General features: G+C 41.3%; 1 protein-coding gene across 1 annotated transcript in view; it reads left to right on the forward strand.

Annotated features, from left to right (window-relative positions):
• LOC141981972 (complement C4-like) overlaps nucleotides 1-24,682 on the forward strand; it is a 93,047-nt gene that overhangs the window by 12,789 nt on the left and 55,576 nt on the right. Inside the window, exons 8-19 of the mRNA XM_074943589.1 lie at nucleotides 403-508; nucleotides 767-890; nucleotides 3,255-3,370; nucleotides 5,134-5,301; nucleotides 6,617-6,814; nucleotides 10,272-10,463; nucleotides 12,523-12,672; nucleotides 13,113-13,239; nucleotides 13,637-13,708; nucleotides 19,890-20,093; nucleotides 23,993-24,107; nucleotides 24,325-24,395. Coding sequence (XP_074799690.1) covers nucleotides 403-508; nucleotides 767-890; nucleotides 3,255-3,370; nucleotides 5,134-5,301; nucleotides 6,617-6,814; nucleotides 10,272-10,463; nucleotides 12,523-12,672; nucleotides 13,113-13,239; nucleotides 13,637-13,708; nucleotides 19,890-20,093; nucleotides 23,993-24,107; nucleotides 24,325-24,395 — 1,643 coding nt within the window. The remainder of the gene's footprint in view (nucleotides 1-402; nucleotides 509-766; nucleotides 891-3,254; nucleotides 3,371-5,133; nucleotides 5,302-6,616; nucleotides 6,815-10,271; nucleotides 10,464-12,522; nucleotides 12,673-13,112; nucleotides 13,240-13,636; nucleotides 13,709-19,889; nucleotides 20,094-23,992; nucleotides 24,108-24,324; nucleotides 24,396-24,682) is intronic.

Genomic DNA, 24,682 nt, shown 5'->3' on the forward strand with positions numbered 1-24,682 from the left:
CCACTCTCCATGTAGATGTAGCTATACCAACAAAAGGAGTCTTTTTGCCATTATATGCTGTGTCTCCACCAGGGGGCTCTGCTGGTAGCTCTATACTGGTGTATCTGTATCGTTAAACTCTTTGTAGTGTAGACTAGCTCAGGGACTAAGTGATGCATCTAAGGTGTGCACTTTGTATGTCTACAGCTTTGTACATGAAGCTGTGAAAGATTATCATATGTTTAGCACTAGTTGCTAGAGTTGTATTTCAGTTCTAAATACTCAGTTACCATGGCACAATACTAACACATTGCTAGGTAAAGGGACTCTTTCGTTTCATGTTCATTAGCAAGCACGCATTAGACTGTCTACTGTGTGAATATTACTATAATTATTGTTGCTTCATTCTTTTTCCTTTTAAAGGCACTCTTATGGAAAAGGGATAGATGGTGTTGCATATGTACGATTTGGCATAATAGAGGAAACTGATAAAAAAATCTTTCTCCCAGGCCTGGAACAACAGCCTTCAGTAAGTACAACATACTAGAAATGATTATTGTATATGATTGAATATTGAATCATATTAAATATTAGTTCAGTGGAGCTATGTTATTTTATACCAGTTGAGTTCAATATTGTTGAGATTCGTGGAAATGAAATAGCAAATGGCCTTAAAACACTGGCCTTTGTACTATTACAGTCAATTTACTGGAAGTGCAACATAACCTTTAAATCTAATACCATTCAAAGCACCAAAGGGAATAATATTTTTCCATCTTGATTTTAGATACAAAATGGAAAAGGAACAGTCACGTTAAGTACCAAATCTTTGGAAGAAAAAATAACAAAGAACATTACTGCTTTGGAAGGGCATTTTTTATATGTCTCTGTTACAGCTATAGAAACTGCAAGTAAGTAAACTATGCATTTGCTGATGTAATCTACAGCATTTTCATTGATCTTTTCCCAGTACGATTCTCACTGGGTGAAATCTTGGTCCATGGAACTTCTTTTCACTGCACATTAACGCAGGTGCTTATTTGACTGTTGTCCACATACATTATGTCTATGCCGCAGGCTTTATCATGTGTTCTTATCCTTGTTTTATGCCCACCCCTCACACCACCATCCACACACAGTATCCTAAAGCATGTGCTTATATGAGCCTTGAACCCATGTTTGTTTGCACAGCTGGGGGGTGGGTTAAAGCCCACATTTTTCTGTAAGGCATGGTTCAAACTGTCCACTTTGCAGTGAGGATACAGCTGTAGCCAAGCTTGTGTTCAGATAGTCCTCCAATACCATACCACATTCCTGGGTCCTGTATGTTCCAGCTCTTCTTCCTAGTCACTTCCTACTTGCCTCCCATGCACCAGAAGCTACTTGTCAGTCAACGTTTAACTCTTCATTCCACTCAGCCTTCTCCATTTCCTGCTCAGCCCAACTCTGCAAAACAGCTCTACGTTATGGTCAACACCCAGCGTGCTGCTAGCTGGCCAAAGGAGCACGCCACAGTTCTGGTTAACCAGTGCTGTGAGCACAGCAGGGAGCATGATTTTGGGAGCAAATATCCACTTGTCTGAGAACATCTCAAAGAGGCTAGTGAAGATGGGACTGCTGTTCAATGCAGGTAGTGCATTAAACATCTAAAGACCTTCTACCACAAGGCAAAGGTTAGCAAATCACCATCTACCTTCCCCTGATTGGGGACTCACCATGGTCCCAAGCACAGAGCCCATAGACCTACATGACAAGCTTCTGAGCAGGGATTTTGAGACCAGTAGCAATGGCACTGGAGTAGACCACAGCAGAACATGGGGCGGAGTCACAAGAACAGACTGTGGTGCTGGAACAAGCCTTAGATCAGGCCCCGCAGCCAGATGGGCTAAGGGGTATCCCAAGGCTATATTCCAAGGACCTGTGCATACTGCAACACTAAGAGCCGTGGGATATGCCGCAGCAGTCTTACTGCCGCACACAAGTGAGTACGGCATCAATGTGAATGCAACAGTTTGAGTGTTTTTTCACAATGTGGCTGCTCTCACTCATGCTGGGCTGACATGAGAGAATTAAGTGGAGTGTAGATCTCTTTAGTTAACTCTGCAGTGAAGACATACCCATGGAAGCCAATGGCAAAACTCCCATTGACTTCAATAGGGCCAGGATTTCATCCATCATGTTTTATTGTCTGCTTAGCACAATTGAAAGAGAGCTAGATAATATATATGCTTATACTTGCTATAATTTAGTCTGAGTCTTAACATTGTGGACACCATTGTGCATATAATGGCATACACAGCTGATGAACTTTATTCAGCAGGGGCTGACCCTGAGAGCACAGAAGTGACAAACAAATGTTATAGAAGGGCTTTTTCCCCTCTCTCCTCGCTAGCCACACTGAATTTTGGCTAGGAATGTATCAGCTTTTTTGCAGCAAGAAGGAGATCCAGCCAAAACCAGTGAATAATAATGCTGGATGAGCAGCAGCTGACTGCGAAGTTATCATAAAGGTTTGAACCTGCAAAATAAAATATCGAACAAGCATAAAAGTATTAGAAGTATTTGCCAGAAAAGAAAACTCTCCTCCCAGAATGTTAGAGACCTGAGGCCTGATTCTTCCACCATTACTCACGCTGAGTAAGGCCTGCTTTTTTGAGTACTCCCAATAGAACTAATTGTCGAGAAAAGAACTACTCAAAGGGAGCGAGAGAGGTGGAATCAAGCCCCTAGTAAAAAATGAAGCTCTCAAAGGGCCAGAGTCCACCCTCTTGACGTTGAGTAATACCTTTAACAGTAAAGAAATATCACCTGCCTGCTATCAATTCACATAAATGATAAAAATATTACTGTTAACCTAAATGTTTTCTTCCCCCCAAGCCATTCTCTGCACCACATTCCCTCAGCAAGGACAGCAAGAGGGATGTGAGCAGGGGGTGTACACTGTTCAGAAGGGAAGGGAAAACTGGGTTGTATATGTGTGGGGGAAGGTGGAGATCAGGAAGGCTGAGGGGTACACACTGGCAATGCAACCCAGCTTCATTGGCTATGTGGAGTGGCTGCATGTGTATGACTGAAGAGCAGCCTGAGCATACTAAGGAATCCAAGGCCAAGAAAAGTGATATTCCATTATAAACTAAGCCTTGAGTCTTTGGAAACGAAGGCTTAGCTCGATTCACTTCTGTTGTACTTTAGTTTTCTTCATTTGTGGATGCCTTTTAACATTTGTGTGGGAGTAAAAAATGTCTTTGGCCATAAAAGGTGTTTGCTATTAATAGGTGGTGAAATCCAGGAGGAAGAACTCAGTAGTGTGAAGTTTGTCAAATCTCCTTATAGTATAGACCTGTCCAACACCAAACAATATTTTGTGCCTGGGGCACCTTTCTCCATTGTGGTAAGTAATGTTTAGTTTGCAGTAGCTGCTTTCTTCCATTAACAGGGACTCATCTAGCAGCTGTCCTGCCCATAGAATTCCCAGCTGCTTCCATGGGATTTCTTTGTGAGGAATACCTGGCAAGTGTAGGCCCAAAATGTTGCTGTCTATCTCTGTTCATTTTCTGGTTTTATCTTTCTGAGTACATAGAGCCATAGCAGAGGGTGGAGAGTAGAAAATATAGAACTTCTCTTTAAGAAAGGAACTAGGGATGCAATGGTACACCTAAAGCCTTCAAAAGCTATGAGACAGTGCCCGCTCCCCCCCCAAAAATCATGAAATTGGCTTACAAATCCAGAGATTTTTAAAATAAAAGTTGGTTTCTTTTCATTTGTCTTCTGGCTTTTGAGCTGTCAGGGTTAATGTTTTCAAATTTTTTGGCACAGCGATCACGGCTAGAAACTTAATGTATGTCTGTCTGTCTGTTATGGAAGCTGAAATTCTCATATAATCACTTGTCTCCAAGGCCTAAGTGATTACATATGCTACACCTGGGGGAATTCTGCACCAAAAAATTAAAATTCTGCAAAATTCTGCATATTTTATTTGTGAAAATAACACAATATAATTATGTCAGTTACAATTATTTTGATAATTTATTTAAAAATACCTGTCAACAAGTATGTCTGTAACAATACAGACAACAAAAAAGATTAATGAAATGTTTTTTTGACAAACAGATTCCTTACTAGGCATATGAGTAATAATTTATTTAATCTACAATACAGAAACGTATTTCCCACACCCCTCAGAAGCAGTGCAAAGGCTTGGGGGAGTCAGGGGTAATGGAGGAGTTGAGGGAGGAGGAAGTAATTGCTGGGAATGAGCCTGGGAGTGAACCTGAAGGGTTGCTGGGTGTGCGTGGGAGAAGTATGGAACAGGGTTTTTTGCAGGGGAAGGGATTGTTAGGGAGTTGAGGAGCCTCCCCCTTACAGACCCTGGATGACCCCTAGCCTTTTCCAGTCAGTCAGGCACATCTGCCCCCATCCTCATGCACCCCCCAATCCCTATGTGTCCCTGCACCCCCACTCAGCCCCCCCCGTCCCCATGTGTCCCTGCCTCCCCTCTCCATGTAGGCCTGTACCCCCATTCAGCCATCCCCCACAATGAGTCTCTGCATCTCCCTGTCCCCATGTGTCCCTGCACCCCCACTCCCATTCAACCACCACTCCAGGCTGGTCCCACTACTAGCCCTTCTGATCCCCAGTCTGTGATCCCCCAGCAGCCCTATGTGACACTCTCTGTCCGTCCCTTGCCTCCTCACCTGGCCCCATAGGCAGGGCGCTGTGAGGAACACATCCTCTGCTCTCTCCCCATCAGCTGTTGACTGCTACAGCTGGTGAGCTGGCTGCCTCTGTTCTGGTGTCAGAGCAGCCTTTGGTGGGTGAAAGGCATAACTGCAGTGCCTCTCCGGCAGAATGTATTTTCTGTGGAGAAAAAAACATCTGCAGGGCACATGAATTCTGCACTTGTGCAGTGGTGCAGAATTCCCCCAGGAGTGATATGTGCTTAGGAGAGCACTGGCACAACAGGGAATCTGGATGTAGTTGTATGATACTAGTTGGTAACAAGACGAAGTCACCTCCTGTTTCTCCCTCCCAATGGTCAAATTTCCAAATAATAATTTTTAAGGATTCATATTTCCTATTGGTTTAAAATATCTTTCCTTGTTTTAAGATTTTATTTTCACCCTGTCATTTGCCTGTGGAAATTTTCCCCAATAGGCATCTATAACTTCTGCTGATGGTTCTCCTGCTGCTGCCGTGTCTGTTACTGCAACTCTTACCCGAGATAGAAAAGACCCAAAGAAAAAGACTGCACTTTCTAGTAAAGAAGGTCTAGTATCCTTTGTATTCAACATTCCTCGTGCTGCAGAGAAGCTACAAATAATGGTAAAAAAAATTGCTAGACAAACTTTTACAATGTATTTACAGAAAATGAATGCCCAGAATATTTTTGATGGAAGCTGCAAGGCAACTGCAGCATGATTCCTTATATCATATGAACATTTTTAGGAAAATTCCATTGAAGATGTTACATTAAGTAGGAGCCTGATGTTGTAAATCTTTATGCACTTGAATAGTTTCACTGATACGATGGAAACTACTTTTAGGATTGTTTGCATGGGCAAGGGTTGACTGACTCAGGCCCTAAAGTTGCATTGTAAAATAGTTTGTATGGTTAGCTAGACTGTAATCTTCTCAGGGCAGGGATCAGTTCTTTATTTTCCCTGTACAGCATCTGTGCTGTACAAATGTTAAATACTTATAGTAGTGTATTTGTGCTCGGTTTGTGATAGCCAAATTTTGTCAAAATATAGCTTCCACTTTCACACAATGGCAGAAATGGTGGACAAAATCCTGAGGTCACTATGCATTTTGTTCTTGGGCAAACTCCTGAACACAAAGGGTACATCTATACTTGGGCTGGAGGTGTAATTTCTATCTTGGGTAAACGTACATGTGCTAGCTTTGATCAAGTTAATATGCTAAAAATAGCCGCGTAACCACAGCGGCATGAGTGGCAGGATTGCTTAGCCACTTGAGCAACTACCTAGGGCCTCAGATGGGATTGTACTCCAATGGATAGCCTATCCTGCTGTCTGTGCTACTGCAGCCACACTTTTTGTAGCATGCTAGGTCAATAAAAGCTACTGTATGTGCATCTGGAAATTGCACCTCTAGCTGCAGAGTAGATGGATCCAGAGTCAACCTCTGATGTCAGTGGCGCTGCACGCAGGTGCAGGGGTCTTCCTCCAGAGTCATTTGTAGGATAGACATGACTTGATTCATAGCAAACGGGGAAATATGGAATGACAAAAGACAGATCAGTAAGATCACACAGCTACTTTAGCATAGTCATCTGCGCATTTGAATGGTTGTTAATTTTATTTTCAAAATACTTATTATTAATCATTATTAAGCCACTTAGTGTGGGTGTCATTGAGCAAGCTACTCTAGGAAAATATCAAAGACAAATATAGCAACAGCAAAATAAGCAATGAGAGAGAATCAGGTTATAGAATTGTTGTTCTTGTTTTGAAATCACCAAGCTCTGCAAACAAGCTCCTAGACTTAGTGCATTGTGGTGACACAACTCACCCTCCAGTGTTTTCCAGGTGACTTGGTAATACATGAATTAACAGTGGCACCTGATATTGTCTCTTAATTGGCATGCTGTTTGCTCTATCCTTTTCTTTCTTCACAGGTGAGGGCTGAGGAGGGGAAGCCTGGCATGGAATCAGCCGGAACCAAAACCACTGCTGAGAGATACCAGTCTGCTACCCAGAACTACCTTAGTATCAGCATTCCACATGCTATCATTGCACCTGGAGATACTTTACATGTTACCTTGAAGGATGTCCACCAGTCCAGCAGCAATGCCATTGACTATTTCTATTACATGGTTAGAAATAGGACTGTGACAACAATACTTTGCATTAGAACAGATCATTTTGCAGTTTATAAATCTACACAACTGACCTTTTTTAGGTTGGGAGAAAAGCATGTTAATGTTAAGATGCAGCTGTGGAAGAGGTCTGGTGCAAAGAGATTCATACACTTGGTATTTTTAGATCTTTTGTGACATCCATATACTTTAATTGAAGTGAAAGGTACCAGCTTGAGAGCTTTGGAAACTGGAGCCTTAGGAAGAAAAATTCCATGATCTCCTGATTTTCCTAAGTTTGGGCCAAATTTATACCCCCTTTTACCAGATCTGAATTTGGTTCTTAAAACTGCAATAAGCCCAGATTTTCTTTTTTTTAAATTTAGTCTTTATCGTCCTGATTCTTTTTTACACTCGGGCCCCTTTGCATCACTCTTTCAGTGTAGAGGGGCCTTAAAGTCAGCAGAAAAGTATATGTGCATAAATGAGAATCAGGCCCCAGGAGTTTAAAGTGCAGTCATATTGCTGGCGTCCTTTAATGCCTTGCAGTGTCTCTACCAGATAAATGGTTCTCATTTTACAAGTAAAACTATACTTTTTTAAAACTCACCTGGGATCCCAACGCCCAGCTAGTCCTTTCTAGCTAGTGCATCATCACCTGCAACTAGAGCTGGCCAGGAATGTTTTGACAAAACCTTTTTCAGTGGACATGATCTGTTGAAACTGATGCTTTTCACAGGAAAGGGTCAGGTTTGATGAATTTCCTGTTTTGAAATATTTTTGAAATGTGTTTTGAAATTGCCAAGATGTCCCATTCCAACATGTTCAAAATGAAAAGTTCCAGTTTTTTAGTTCAAAATCTTTTTTTTTGTGGTTGAGACATTTAAGTTTTTTTAAAAATAAAATGATATAAACATGGGAAGTGATATGTTTCAAACTTATGTGAAGCAACCCAAAGTGAATTTTTTTTTTTTGGATTAACAGTTTGCTAAAATTTTTGAGATTTTTGGCTTTTTGTCCTGATTCAGGATGGAAAATTTCAAAATCTCAACCATTTCCTTAGGATGGGAAAATAGTTTCCTGTTCAGGTCTGACGGAATCTGAGAGCATGTCTACACTACAAAATGAAATTGCTCTAATTTACGTTGGCATACAGCTGCCGCAGTCATTGCATAGCTTGTGCATGTCTACACTTTGCTCTTTGTGTTGGCTGTGTGCATCCTCACCAGGAGCACTTGCCCGATGGAGCTGTCAGTCCGGTGGCACCTTAAAGACTAACAAATTTATTTGAGCATAAGCTTTCATGTGTAAAAACCCACTTCTTTCGATACAGATGAAGAAGTGGTTTTTTACCCATGAAAGCTTATGCCCAAATAAATCTTTTAGTCTTTAAGGTGCCACTGGACTCCTCGTTGTTTTTGTGGATACAGACTAACACGGATTACCCCTCTGATACTTGAACTGTCAGTATGGGGAATTGTGGGATGGCTTCAGAAAGCCAGCAACAGTCAATGTAAGCAACACAGGCCTGGTTTACACTGCAGAGTTAGGTCAACGTAAGGCAGCTTATGTCAACCTAACTCTGTAAGCATCTACACTAAAATGTAGCTCCCACCGATGTAACTCACCCACTATGCTGACTTAATAACTCCTTTCTGCAAGAGGCGTAGTGCTTAGGTCAATGTAGTTAAGCTGATGCAGTGTCAGTGTAGAGACTGCATTGCTTACATCAGCTGTTGCTGCCTTTCAGAAACTCTCCCACAATGCCCCACCCTGGTAGTTAAATCAGTACATGTTCTCCTAGTGAGACTGTCACACAGGGAACATAGTGTGGACGTGTAAAACCAATTCAACTGCGCTGGCTGAACGTTGACATCCACAGTGTCTACACTGACACTGCGTCGACCTAACTACATCAACATTGACTCTATGTCCCTTGTGAAGGTAGAGTTATTAAGTTGGTGTTGTGAGCAAATTACACTGGCAGGAGTGAAATTTTAGTGTAGACACTTACATAGCTAGGTCAACATAAGCTGCCTTGCATCGACCTAACTCTATAGTGTAGACCAGGGCTAAGACTGGAATTTAATGAACAATTCTCTTCATGATGCACAAGCCAGAAAACAATCGTGCTCAGTTTTTTGCAGCTTTTATTGACTCTGCAATGCTACTAAGTATAAAAAATATTTCTTTCATGAAAGTAAGCAGATCTGACTATGAATCAACTCAGAGAACAAATCAGTTGAATGACAAATATGTTCATTTTTTTAACCATAATTGCACTTTACAGCTGACATTTTCAAAGCTGTCCAAAGCATTTGGACACCCAATTACCATTTAATTTCAATGGGAATCAGGTGTCCAAAAGCTTAGACAGTTTTGAAGATCACAGTCCCAAGATTTACAAGTTAGATCTAAAGAAGAGACAATTTTATACCAGGATTAGAATACCTGATATCCAGAACTAGCTGGGCACCTTAGTACTCTTGAAGTTCAATATCTGTAAGAAAGTTAAAACCTGTCTGAAAGGAGAAACTCCATTAGCTCATTTGTGAGGATTTCTGTTCTACTTTTGCCATTTTAATGGCAAAAACCTGTATTTTTTTAAGACTTCTGGCCAAATGACCCTATGTTTTTATTGTATCCTCTCTATTGTTGTTTTGAAAAGTGTCTAGCATCAGTTCAGGTAAAATCTTTTTCAACTCTTCCATCTATAAGGGCCTGATTCTGGCTTTCTTACAACTTTCTCTAGAAGTGCTTCAATTGAAATAAATAGGATTATTTGCAGATAAAAGAATTAGCAGATGTAACAGTGACTGAATCAAGACAAAGAGCCAGACTCTGATATTCTTACTCACACTGAGTAATACCTTATTCTGTCAGTGAAAGACCTATACCCCCTCCAGCCCGATGTAAAAGAGCCAGTGTCTCGATATCCTGCAGAAGGACAACCACAAGACTGCCTTCTAAAGTCTCTTTTGCAAGGTCGGGACAGGGCTGTGCTGGGGATAGAGTTGGGAGTGAAGGAGCGTGTCAGGGTGGACCCCCAGCGCACACATATACCGAAATTCTGGGAAGTGCTGCAGTTCTAAGGGCAGCCTTGCGATGCTACTGTAACTTAAACAGGCTGCCAGGGCTAAGTTATACTGGGGGACTACGCCAGCCCCAGGAGTTGCCCAGAATCAGGAGGGCACGACTCCGTGAGGTCTCCCACGGAACTCAGAGGTACTACCCATAGGCCATGAGTTGTGTGCTGTTCCTCTTTGAGGTGCAGCACCCAACATCACCCTATGAGTAGTACATTGACTTCAGTGGGAGAACTTATGGAGCTAGGTGCTACTAAACCAGAATAAAAGTTATCAGAATCTGGCCCTAAGTGACGTGATTATTAAGTTTCATATTCCCTTTATGTAATACAGATTCTGTCATGATTGCACAGCATTTCATTTGTTTTGTATTTGCTTTTGAATTGCAGGTAGTGACAAAGGGGAAAGTTGAGGTTATGGGAAGGGTCCCGTACGCAAACAAAATAATCACCCTTGATGTTACTGAGAAAATGGTGCCTGCATTTCGCTTTATTGCTTACTACTTCATTAAAAATCAAGGCCACAGTGAGATTGTGGCTGACTCTGTGTGGCTAGACATTGTGGATGCCTGTGAAGGAAAGGTAATGACAAATAAAGGGATATTTATAGAGAACAAAAATAGAAAAGAGGTGAATAAGGTGGGATATCATAGAGGTCTGTAAAATCATGAATGATGTGGAGAAAATGAATAGGGAAGCATTATTTATTCCTTCACATAACACAAGAACTCGAGTCACCTGGTGAAATTATTAGGCAGCAGGTTTAAAACAAACAAAAGGAAGTATTTCTTCACACAACTTACAGTCAACCTGTGGAACTCATTGACATGGGATGTTGTGAAGGCCAAAAGTACAGCTGTGTTCAAAAAAGAACTAGATAAATTCATGGAGGATAGATCTATCAATGGCTTTTAGCCAGGATGGGCAGGGATGCAATTTAGGGCTCCAGGTGCCCTAAATCTCCAACTGCCAGAAGCTGGGACTGGACAACAGAGGATGGAGTACTCAGAATTGTTCTGTACTATTCTGTTCATTCCCTCTGAAGCATCTGGCACTGGCCACTGTCAGAAGACATGATACTGGACTAGATGGACCATTGGCATGACCCCGTATGGCTGTTCTTATGTTCTAGAACAGGGGGTGTTCATGAGCACCAGACAGTTAAAGCTAGAAGGTGAAAGTCATATGGAAATCACTTTCATTAGAAATTAAATTTTTAGAAATGATCCTTACTGCAAAGTACAGTAAGTAGCAGTAACAGATGGCATATATCTGGGAGATTATTCAGAATTAGGGCTGACAGGATATTATGAATTCAGTTACTCCTGTAAATGGCAAAAAAAGTTTACGGTTCTGAATTGGAAGAGGTGAATCTGTCTTAAATGCTGTATGGATAATGGTAATTCATAGTTATATTCCAATGAAAATTGAGTCTGTGGGTCACATCCCCAGATGGTATAAATCAACATAGCTCCTTGGAAGTCAATGGAGCTATGCCAATTTACATGAGCCAATTAAAAATGAAAAGGCCATATCTTGAAAAATGTTGAAGGAAATTAAAATGGGGAGGGGGGGCAAAATAAATTTTGCAGAAAAATTCAAAATATTTAGTTTTGTTTCAGTGGAACAAACCCACTCGCCCACTTGTTTACTTTTTTTCTGCTGTATTTCCCACCACCACCACCCTTTTCCCCCTCAACTCTCTCACTCTTTCTCTCCCCAATTCCCTTTTTCCATTGGGGAAAAGTATAGAAGTGAAAATGTTTCCCCCCAACAAAACTAAACAGAATTTTTCATTGAAAAATGAAGTTTCAACCAAAATAATAATTTTCATGGAAATTTTTTGTTTTGACCAAAAATGCCTATTCCGTTGAGGGGAAAAAAAGTTTTCCTAGCAATTTTTTGACTGGCTCTAACTCAGCCAAAGATCTGGTCCCATATGTATAAAAGGAACAGAAGCCAGTTTAATACAGGTTGGCATGGTTTATTAATAATCTTTTGGTAATTCCACCATTATCACCATCTAATTCTGAATACACAAAGGATCTACATTAGAGTGGTCCCTTATAGTAATAGTTTAAAAGCCTAGTAGCAAATTGTTTTAGTTTAATTAACTTTGTAACATAAATAAGCTACACTTCACTAGTTTTATTTCACAGTATTTTTTATTTTTGTCTTGCTTTAGAAAGCTATTAAATGCAGCTGGTACTGTTTAAGGCCCTGATTCAGCAAAGCATTTAAGCATGTGCTTAAATCTAGTTGAAGTTAAGCTCATACTTTTCTGAATCCCTAAATATTTAAGGTAAAATTCTCTTCACACACACCAGCTTCCAAGGCTCTTAGAGGGTGTTGCCCACATGTATCTGAGGGCAGAGTCTCCATTCTTTAAGGTTCTGGTGTTCTGAGCTCTCATTGTAGCAGCTGGAGTAAAGGACAATCAACACGGTTCAGGATCAGCCCTTTAATCTTCATCTGCCAACAAACACATACCACAAGTGACACTAGATAAATATTAGTGGTGTGAAATGCAGAAAGCTTAGATAGAGGTTACCTGTATTGCTAATACCCCACTAATGTCAATGCTTGATATTAATGCTAATGAGAAATATAAAATTCTGTTATTTAAACATTTTGCATTTAGATTAAACTGAAAACAGACCGAGACACATACGAACCAACGGAACTGGTAAATTTATCGATTGACACAGATCATGCAGGAACTGTTGCCTTAGCTGTGGTCGATACTGCAGTTTTCATTCTGAACAGAAGGAATAAGCTTACGGCCAAAAAAGTAAGTGTGTTAAAAACAAAATAGCATGTGTCATTGAGTCAAGTAGTATTTCATAGGAGAATAGAGATATCTGAATATAATAAATGAGGAGTAATCAAAACATTATTCTAGACATTGCTTATTTGGGAAAATATTTTTCTTATTTATTTATAATACATTTCTAACCAATTTGCCTAGGATTTGCCAAAGCAGAAAAGACTAGTAGCCTATCCACTCTCATATGGGCAAAATTGATGATTCAGAGGAAGGCCATAAATGAATTCAATTATGCCCTTCTTAAAATGTCAGATTCCTTTCATCTCAGTGCTGGGGTGTTACCAATACTTCTATTTGCATAATTTCTGCATATGGCCCAATAACAGGATATGACATCACTATTCAGAAAAGAATCACTAGTTTTGCAATAGTGCACCTTCCTTCAATGCTATTCTATTTTGTAGGTCTTTGAAGCGATGAATTCATATGATCTTGGATGCTCAGTGGGCGGAGGTGCTAACAGTGCTCAAGTTTTCAATGATGTGGGTCTGGCCTTTATATCAGACACAATTAAATCACATTTTCGGCAAGGTAAACAAAGACCTTCTTCCTTTGCTATAGAAGTGTATTGTGGTAGAATAAGTTCACTCTGAACTTCTGGGGTTTGATTTTTAGACCTTGTATGGCACTGTATTGTTGCTCTATTCAGAGGCCTCCCTTCTGTGTGGTCTTATTATTTCCCAGTGTTCATTTTCCCATCTTATACTGTGTATTCATAGCTCATATGCCAGTGAAACAGGCTACACTCTTGGGACCTATCATTTGGCATCTGTTGTAGATTGGACTGTGTGAGGGGGGAAAGGCACTGGTAAACCAGCTTTGCAGATCATGCATCCTCTGGCTGCTACGCCCCAGGCTGGTGCTGAGGAGCAACTTAGAGCAGCCTCAGGTATTATTTTAACCAAACTCTCTCGCTCTGTTTTCCTAGGCTATAAGTGTTCCCCTGCTACCAGAAGACAGAAAAGATCATTGGATTTTCACAAGCAAATTTCAGGAATTGGTATGGCCATTAATCTTCAGGGGCAAGAGCCAGAGGCTGCTGGAGCAGGGCGGAGAGGACTGGAGAGCAAGGGACCAGAGCCTCAGGGGTGGATGGAGGGAAGAGGAAGGATGGTGGGGGAGCATCAGGAGCTGGAGCTTGCCTGAGGGAATGGGAGAGGTCTCAGTTATAGGGACAGGTGCTAAACTCTGCTACATTACAGGGTGTAATCCGGCTAAATCTATTTATTCTCTTTTAGAGGGCATGCCAGTGCTAATTGTATGTCATTCCACTGTATCACCCATTATGTTTATGTTCTGTGTGTGCCATAGATTTCAGAGGAAAGCCATTTTAGAAATGACTTTATGGTTAGAAAATATTTTATTCGTACCACTTTCCCTTCCCTTCTGCTTCAAAGCCAGGTTGCCTTCTGCACAGTGTGCTCCTGTCAGGGTTTCTTCCCCACTCAGAACTCTAGGGTACAGATGTGGGGACCCGAATGAAAGACCCCCTAAGCTTATTTTTACCAGCTTAGGTTAAAAACTTTCCCAAGGCACAAACTTTGTCTTGTCTTTGAACAGTATGCTGCCACCACCAAGTGATTTAGACAACCAGCCTTGGATTTTTAAGACCCCAAAAACCCAATCAGATTCTTAAAAAACAGAACTTTATTAGAAGAACAAAAAAAGATAAGAGAACAACTCTGTAAGATCAGAATGGAAGATAATCTTACAGGCAGTCAGATTCAAAACATAGAGAATCCCTCCAGGCAAAACCTTAAGATACAAAAAGAGACAAAAACAGAAATACACATGTCCTCCAGCACAGCGAATTTCACAAGCCAAAACAAAGAAAACCTAATGCATTTTCTAGCTAGATTACTTACTAACTTTACAGGAGTTGGAGGGCTTGCATCCTTGATCTGTTCCCGGCAATGGTATCACACACAGACAGACAAAAGCCTTTTCCCCCCTCCAGATTTGAAAGTATCTTGATCCCTCATTGGTCATTTTGGGTCAGGAACCAGCCAGGTTACCTGAGTTTCTTAACCCTTTACAGGTAAAAGGACTTCGCCTCTGTTCAGGAGGGATTTTACAGCACTGTATACAGAAAGGTGGTTACCCTTCCCTTTATATTTATGACAGCTCCAAATGACAGAAGTGTTAGTGATCTAAATATATATGATCTGAAGAAAGCATTTTCAAAAATAATTTTCCTATAAGTCTGTCACATTAAAGTCTGATATCTTATGACCGTCACTATAAGAAACAAATGCTTTAGCCAAGGATTTTCCTAACTTTCTGGAACTGGCTATCTATTACAGGAATAAGAATAGGGTCATAACTCACTCCCTGCTAAACCTCTAACCCTCACCATGGGTAGGTGAAATTTTGAACCATAACCATACTAGACATAACAACTAAATATGTAGTTTTTAACAGTGATTTTAAGGATGTCTAAAGTTTTATAGATCAATGTGCTGGAAGAATCTGCCTGACTGATTAATGATGTTCCACATAATGCTGAATTGGGGATTACAATCTTAATTCTTTTTTATCTCTATGCAATCATGAGACTTCATTTATATCTTCACTGTTAGAGAGAAACCTGATTTACAGAGACAAGAGAATGAAAATGAGATGGGAACTGTCAAAACTGACCCATCAAAAGCCGAGTTTCTTCTTTCAGAGACACCCAAAATCTTCTGTGCTTCTGGCTAGAGAAAGCCAGTTCCAGAGTGCTGACACAAGGGATGTCTGTCAACTTGCCTTCCAACAGCCCAGTCAATAAACATTTTAGCTGAAAGGACTGGTCGTCCACCTCTTTCCTGTTGGTGGGTCATCAGAAAAATAGTCCTGCAGCTGGATCTGAAGTTCTCTGAGATGCTGACTGTTGAATTCCTGATGGCTCCCAACTGGTATCTGTTCCCTTAAAGTTTGAAATGAAAGAAAGCTTCTCCAAGTTTCCTCTTTGCATTTGGGAAGACCAGTTTCTAAGTGTTCTTATGAATAAGTTCTGCCCTGTTTTTCATGTACTGAGCAGCCATATTCCACTACGACAGAGAAAAGTTCAGCTCCTTTAGGTGCCCCCAAATGTCAGCAGCATAAGCTACGCATGACCCCTGCTGAATTATTGAAGCCGTCCACCCAGGGAGCTCAATCTTCATTCAGGAAAACTTCTGCTCTCAGTAAAAATAGTTGTTAGCCTGAAACTGTGAAACCATGAGACATGAGGTGCAATATGTTAGATCTGAGTGACCACACCACTGATCTTACTTGTCTTTGCCCTGGTACCATATATGCAGGTTGAGATACACCAGTGAGATACACCATTCTCACTGAACGTGGGAGTCTTTGACTGCTTCTGAAATGTCTCAGATAAGAATTTTTATGGCACTGCTTTGTAGAGGAGCAAGCCTTCTTCAATAGCAACATCAGAAACATACCTCATGAGTGCTAGAAGCCATCCAGTACCAGAGATACTAGTTGACTCCTTAAGTTGAATTGTTAAATAGTCCCTTTTCCTGTCTTTTGAAAGCAGTTGTTCTCATACATTCTCAGCCACATCACTGATACAGTATTGAATAGTCTCATTTTACAAAGGGCCTCTTTTCAGTTTGGTGGCTGATTCACAGATTCCAAGGCCAGAAGGGACCATCTAGTCAGGCTTACTGCATAGCACAAAATAAATCCTAGAGCAGATCTTTTAGAAAACATCCAATCTCAATATAAAAAGAAAAGGAGTACTTGTGGCACCTTAGAGACTAACCAATTTATTTGAGCATGAGCTTTCGTGAGCTACAGCTCACGATGCATCCGATGAAGTGAGCTGTAGCTCACGAAAGCTCATGCTCAAATAAATTGGTTAGTCTCTAAGGTGCCACAAGTACTCCTTTTCTTTTTGCGAATACAGACTAACACGGCTGCTACTCTAAAATCTCAATATAAAGATTGTCAATGATGGAGAATCCGTCACAACCCTTGGTAAATTGTTCCAATGGTTAATTATCCTTACTATCAAAACTATATGTCTTATTACCAGTCTGAATTTGTCCAGCTTCAACTTCCAGCCATTGGATCTTGTTATATCTTTCTCTGCTAGATTGAAGAGCTCATATTTAAATTTAAGTTAAATATTTGTTCCCCCTGTAGATGCTTATAGATTGTAATCAAGTCACTACGAGCCTTCTCTTTGTTAAGCTAAATAGACTGAGCTCTTTGAGTCTATCACTATAAACCATAAAGAACAGGAGTACTTGTGGCACCTTAGAGACTAACAAATTTATTTGAGCATAAGCTTTCGTGGGCTACAGCCCACTTCATCAAATGCATGCAGTGGAAAATACAGTTGGACGATTTTATATACACAGTGTGACAAAGTTCCTGCTCTATCTTGGAGGGTCTTGTGCTTATTGGCAGATTTGCTCGCCTCGGAGCTTCACGGCAGCCCTCAGCTTGGCCGTTTTTCTGAATTCACAGTCCAGGTTGACTCCTCCTGTGTCTGACCAGGAGTTGGGAGGATTTGGGGGGAACCTGGGCCCGCCCTCTACTCCGGGTTCCAGCCCAGGGCCCTGTGGAATGCAGCTGTCTAGAGTGCCTCCTGGAACAGCTGTGTGTCAGCTACAACTCCCTGGGCTACTTCCCCATGGCCTCCTCCCAACACCTTCTTTATCCTCACCATAGGACTTTCCTCCTGGTGTCTGATAATGCTTGTACACCTCAGTCCTCCAACAGTCCACGTTCTCACTCTCAGCTCCTAATGCCTCTTGCTCCCAGCTCCTCACATGCAAACGACAAACTGAAGTGAGCTCCTTTTTAAAACCCAGGTGCCCTGATGAGCCTGCCTTAATTGATTCTAGCAGCTTCTTGATTGGCTGCAGGTGTTCTAATCAGCCTGTCTTAATTGTCTCCAGAAGGTTCCTGATTGTTCTGGAACCTTCCCTGTTACCTTACCCAGGGAAAAGGGACCTACATAGCCTGGGGCTAATATATCTGCCTTCTATTACTCTCCTATAACCATCTGGCCTGACCCTGTCACAACAGAGAACATGAAACAATGCGTGTTACCATGCGCACTATAATGAGAGTGATCAGTTAAGGTGAGCTATTACCAGCAGGAGAGAAAAAAAAAACTTTTGTAGTGATAATCAAGATGGGCCATTTCCAGCAGTTGACAAGACTATTTCCAGCAGTTGTGGATACAGACTAACACGGCTGCTACTCTGAAAACTATAAAGCATGTTTTCTAATCCCTTCATCATTTTTGTGGCTCTTCTCTGAACCCTCTCCAAGTTATCAACATCCTTCTTAAACTGTGGGCACCAGAACTGGAGACAGTATTCCAGCTGCAGTCACACTGGTGACCACTACAGAGGTAAAATAACCTCTCTCCTCCTGATTGAGATTCCCCCATTTATTCATCCTAGGATTGCATTAGCCCTTTTGGCCACAGCATCATGCTGGCAACTCATGTTCAGCTGATCATCAACCACAACCCCCAAATCTTTTTCAGAGTCAGGCCATATAATTTTTGAACCCATATTCATTGAGCAGGGAAGTATAAGATTTTCTACAATAGTATAATCCTTATACTGTTGTGTGATCAAGATAAGATGCCTGAAGGGCATGAGTCTTGTCATAGCCAGTTTGAATAATCAAGGCTTGCTGATTGTTCAAGGCTTTGAGGTTTCTTAGGAAAAAAACCCTCAGGTTCATCTTTCAGTGACAGTCATTTTGAAGGCTTCTTAGTCTCAGCTGCTAGCATTTCATATCACACCACACACTGTGATATCAAATCAATCAATGTAAAACCAATTGTTCCATCCTCAGGTTTTCTGTTAACTTTATGAGCTGTCTTGGGAACACCTCACTTGCCATTGTCTCATTCACAAAACTTTTCAACCAGCTAGGGTCCTTTCCTGACTGACAACCCTATGGCTAGAAGTCATGTCTAGTCAAAATGGAATGACATAGACAACGTGATCATGTTAGGCTCAGCAGTGTCAGTGGGCCTTTGTGTTAACAGCAGGTGCACTGTTCCAGCTCAGTGGTATGTTTTATCATGGTCTGTGTGCATGGGCATGAGCACTTGCACTTCCTATGGTACATCATAAATAACAGTGCAGGTACAGGTGTTTTATTTGCAGCAGCTCTAGTGGCATGCTGCACTCACGTTCTGCTCAAGACTACACTGAGCATTAGTCTAGATTCAGGTTGCAGTAATATGGTGGCCTTAAAGGCACCATGCCAATCATGATAAGACTTATAATGTGTACCTAATTACAAATGTATTACATTTCTTTTTTTTCCCCACTGCAAAATGTTATAGTCATGTTTCAGTTACGTATTTGGTACAATTATTCATGACATTGTTAACATCTTCTCCACAACCCGCTCTGGGACTGGATTCTATGCTTTGGGAAACAGTACCCTAAGAGAGTGTGGCTTCTCAGCTCTCCAAAAGGGATGGAGCATTCATTTCTAGCACTCCACAATTATGAGATATTAGAACTTACCATTGTCACTGAATCAGGACGGAAGATGATGAGTGTAGTTTTCACTCTTTACCTTTATCTGAGCCTGGATGGGAGGGAAATGGGAAGAAATGTTTTTGTGGCAGGTTCTTTTTCTTTTTTTTAATGATGGTCATTGAAAAGCTATTCAAAGGCTAGGCGTGTTGGAACCATTCTCAGTGGAAATGGGCTAGTAGGCAGATTACAGGTGAGGATGTCGAAGTATATGTTTAGTTTATTAAATCATTCTGTTGTTTGTTCCAGCGAAAGCAGAAATAAAGGAACATAATCCATGCAGAGGAGAATAAACCTGATAACTGAAACTCACAATCTTAAATTTTTCTGTATAAGAAAACAAGCATTTGAAAAATGTGTCCTAAATAAGAGTCCAATTCTGCTCTCATTCACTTCAGTTCAAGTCAGCTGATCCTGCCCCCAGTGACTTCATGGTCTGAACTTGAAGGAAAGATAAGATTGTAAACCCTTCGGGGGAAAGGACCTTCTTCTCTTTCTGTTTTAGTACAATGTCTAGCCGGGTGGGGCCCTGGTTCATGATAAGGGCTCCTATGGCTACTGTGAAAATAGTGACAATTAATAATGATGACACAGGTGAAGTACATAAGTATGATTGAATATCTCAAAATTTATCAAAGCCTCTGCAACACTGACATCACTTTAATTTTGTTACAGCTAGCAAATACCAAGATCCTGCTCTACGAAAGTGCTGTCTTGATGGAATGAAATTAAATCCAATGAGGTTTTCTTGTGCCAAAAGGCAAACTAGAGTTACTGGCTCAATTAAATGCAAAGAAACTTTCAAGTACTGTTGTGAGAGGGCTCAGAGCCTCAGGAAGCAGCTGGAACAGAAGAGACTAGCTTCTACACTGGCAAGAAGTAAGGAATTTTGCCTTTTAGTAACATACCATTTTTAAAAAGTGAATTGTATATAGTCATCTCTGAAAAAAACAGTTGTTTTAGGGCTGCAAGATAGAGAAGAATCACATAGGTAAGTATTATTCACAGGGACACATGTCATTGCAACGCCTGTGGCTTTAGCCGGGCTAGTCTCATAAAACCGGTAGCAGTTTGTGCAGCTGATTCCCCAAGCGCAGGGTTCCGAATGACACCGAACTGCAAATATAGTTCAGCTATGGCTCAGTCCTGCAAGATACTGAGCACTGACTTTGAAGATGCTGTCGTGCAACGTGCTGAGCACCTGATACTTCTGTTGACTCCCGTGCTCCAATACTGCAACATTCTGAGCACCTCCTGCCCTTGTGGTTTGTTACCAATGGTTTCTAGGCGGTACATCTGTGTTCACTTCAGATTGTGACAAGAACCGATCTAGGTCTGTCCGAAAGTCGAGCTCAGGTTTTTGGGCCATAAGAGGTTGGGTTACATTTATCGAAGAGATAATGCACCGCATGAAGGATGACGTTTGTCTGAGTGTGAACTAGGGCCAATGTATCTGATGTAATTCTCCATTATATGCACACACGCATACATATGTCATGGCTGAGTAAGGTGGGATTTTGGAAAGTGTGTATTATTGGTTTAACTGTGCTCCCCTTGAAGTCAGTGGGGGTTTTCAGTGGGAGCAGAGTTAGGCCAATGATGGGAGCTTTTGAAACCCCCACCTGAAATGTTTAACAACCATTGTTTTTTGGTGATTTGGGTGTAATTTACAAAGTTCCACACTCCTTTCCTCTCCTTCTCTCACAGACATCTCCATACCTTCCTGCATTCTCCCATTTACATTTTTAAGGTTCCTTCTCCCAACTTATTCACCATACCACAAATACTACTTTCCATGCTTTCATGAAACATGCAAACAGTGAGAGCAAGGAAACATGCAAACAGTGAGAGCAATCCAGGAATTCTCTGTATGTTTTTGGCCCCCATTTGTTGTGTCATGTTGAATCATAGAATCATAGAATATGAGGGTTGGAAGGGACCTCAGGAGGTCATCTAGTCCAACCCCCTGCTCAAAGCAGGACCAATCCCCAATTAAATCATCCCAGCCAGGGCTTTGTCAAGCCTGACCTTAAAAACGTCTAAGGAAGGAGATTCTACCACCTCCCTAGGTAATGCATTCCAGTGTTTCACCACCCTCCTAGTGAAAAAGTTTTTCCTAATATCCAACCTAAACCTCCCCCACTGCAACTTGAGACCATTACTCCTTGTCCTGTCCTCTTCTACCACTGAGAATAGTCTAGAACCATCCTCTCTGGAACCACCTCTCAGGTAGTTGAAAGCAGCTATCAAATCCCCCCTCATTCTTCTCTTTTGCAGACTAAACAATCCCAGTTCCCTCAGCCTCTCCTCATAAGTCATGTGTTCCAGCCCCTAATCATTTTTGTTGCCCTTCGCTGGACTCTCTCCAATTTATCCACATCCTTCTTGTAGTGTGGGGCCCAAAACTGGACACAGTACTCCAGATGAGGCCTCACCAATGTCGAATAGAGGGGAACGATCACGTCCCTCGATCTGCTCGCTATGCCCCTACTTATACATCCCAAAATGCCATTGGCCTTCTTGGCAGCAAGGGCACACTGCTGACTCATATGCAGATTCTCGTCCACTGTAACCCCTAGGTCCTTTTCCGCAGAACTGCTGCCTAGCCATTCGGTCCCTAGTCTGTAGCTGTGCATTGGGTTCTTCCGTCCTAAGTGCAGGACCCTTGAGTTTAGTTAGCAGGTGCAACTGGGCAGGTATTGTGAGCCTGCGTCCCCCGCGCCCTGCACCTTTTACAGTCACTTATACCTGTGCAAAGGAAAGGTAAAATGCTCCCAGTCTCATTTGGTAACACTTTGCATGTATCCTCTCTACATGCGTGTCAATGGCTACAGAGGGGTGCAAAGCAGTGGAGAATTAGGGCCTCTGAAGTCAAACTCTGCCTACCTTACCCTCACTGAGTAGTACTGTATCGTAAATGGTTCCAGTGGTGTTAATCTGGCCCTGGTCTGGGGGGACACCTTTGGTAGCACATCTTTGCTCACTCAGAAGAGCAGCGGTATTAATAGTGAGGTTTACATTACTGCTTTCTCAGAAAGTAACAATTTGTAAACTAATGATAGTGACCGTTTATGTTAATATTCTTAGTAATGTAAGAACACAGGAATCGCCAGACTGGGTCAGACCCAGGGTCCATCTAGTCCAGTATTCTGTCTTTGACAGAGGCAGTGCCAAATGCTTCAGAGGAAAGTGTAAGAACCCTGCACGAGGCAGATGTGGGGTAATCTGCACCCCCATTAGGTCTCTTCCTGTTGTCTAATACACATTGGCCTAAGCCTTGGAGCATGAGGGTTAATATCCCTTCCACAACATTTTGGTTATCATGAATTATGACAAATCTGGATATTCTTGATATCCGTAGAAATGTCCAATTCCTTTCTGAGCCTTGTTCAGTTCTTGGTCTCACTAACTTCGTATGGCAGTGAATTCCCCAGTCTAATTACAGGTTGTGTGAAAAATTTCCTTTTTTCTGTTTTGAATTGCCCACTTTAAAATGTGACCTTGTTTATGTGTTATGAGACAGGGAGAATGGAAGCTCCTGATCCACCTTCTCCGCACCATTCACTTTTTAATATAATTTTATCATGTCCCTTTTATTCATCTCTTTCCTAATCCCTGACCCAATCTTTTCAGTCTTTCTCCATATGAATTTTCCCATTCCCCTAACCATTCACATTACCTTTCTCTGACCACCATCTAATTCTGCAATACCCTTTTTGAGATCTGGCGACCTCTACACAGTATTCCAGGTGAGGCTGCACCATGGATTTACACAAAGGGGTTGTAATAGTCTCCCCACTATTCATCATCCCATTCCTTAGGCAACCTAACATCTTGTTTGCTTGTTTGACTACTGCTGTGTACTGAGCAGAGTCTTCACTGAGCTGTCCAAAATTTCAATTGAAAAGTTAATTTCTTTACATGAGTTGTATACCATAAGCCTGATCCAAAGCCCACTGATGTCAGTGGATGGATTCCCACTGTGATCTACTGGGTATGGCCCTGGTTTCTGTTCCCAGCTCAATCACTAAGCAGCTGTGTGACCTTAAGGATTTCACTTCAGCTCTCTGGGCCTCTCTTGTCCATCCCACACAATGTTTAAACTATTTTGATTATTAGCTGCCTCTCACTGTGTATTTGTACAGTGCCCAGCACAATGGCGACTCAATCTTAGCTGGGGTTTCTAAGCACTTCTGCCATGCAAATAAATAATAACGATCATTATCATCATCATTTCTGAATGAATTTCAGTGCACTTTGGATCATACACTATGTACCCAAGCACTCTGAGAGTTTTGCTTCCTGCTGACACTGTATGAAATTCAAGCAGAGAAGTTTTTTGCATTTGTCTCCATTCTGCCCCTTAGGCAGCCAATTTCATTGAACAATTCTGTGTGTCATGACTGATCCCATTCAAAGCATGATTTCTGTCACCGGTGTTCTCTCCTTCTCCTTTCATGGCCCATCTATCACAGTGGTAATGAAGAAATAATTTCTCCACTTGTAACTAAAGGGGGAATTTTTTTGGTTGACAGCATATAATTCCCCAGTTTGCAAGGAAGAATTAACCTTTTGTTCAGTGTCAATCTTTAGTCATTGTCTGTTGTCTTTCTGCATTTTTTTTGCAGTTTACAAGATCAAAACCAGGCAGAGTCTTTTCATTCAGCTATTCAGCATATTAATCCTTTTGTCTTGTCTCTCTGACAACTGATTCTCCAAATCAGTGTACAGTTATTGGCCATAGGCTTCAGGGAAGACTCCCAATTTCTGTTTTCCAGTTGGTGACGTTCCAGAAGAAGAAGTGTTTGATGAAACTTCAATCAACTTGCGCAGTGTCTTTCCTGAGAGCTGGTGGTGGGAGACAGTAGAAATTAAAAACCCTGGACAGCATAGGTACTGTATTATTTGACCAGATGAATACACCTACATGTATATAAATATACCCATAATGTCAGTGTTCTGTTGAATCCATTACAGAGGGATTTGGACCTGCTTGCTGTGTCTCTCCTCCACAACTGATATTTTTTTCTTGTCAGTCTTCATGACTGAAGGAATGAACTTGTTTTCATTTCACACATTCTTCTTAATATTTTATCTCTTGTCCCTTTAGGATAGCAAATGCTATTCCTGACTCTATAACTACGTGGGAAATTCAAGCAATAAGTATATCACCTCAAAAAGGTAAAAAAACCTTATCGGTAAACTATTGGTTCACTCTGTACTGATGCATGAATATTCACTCAACCTCTACACCTTCATTAAGGTGTGCACTAGCTCAACTAGAAGTTATGGGCTCAATACAGAAAGTACACAGTGGAATTTTATGGCCTGTGTTGTGCAGGAGATCAGATTAAGCAATCATAATGGTTCCTTCTGGCTTTGAAAATCTAACAACCTTTTAATTTTAGCTTCCAGTTAGACAGAGGGTTATGGCAAATGTGGTAAATAACAATGATAAATAAAATGCC

The sequence above is a fragment of the Natator depressus genome, chromosome 1 (genome assembly GCF_965152275.1).
Source record: "Natator depressus isolate rNatDep1 chromosome 1, rNatDep2.hap1, whole genome shotgun sequence".
NCBI lineage: Eukaryota > Metazoa > Chordata > Testudines > Cheloniidae > Natator > Natator depressus.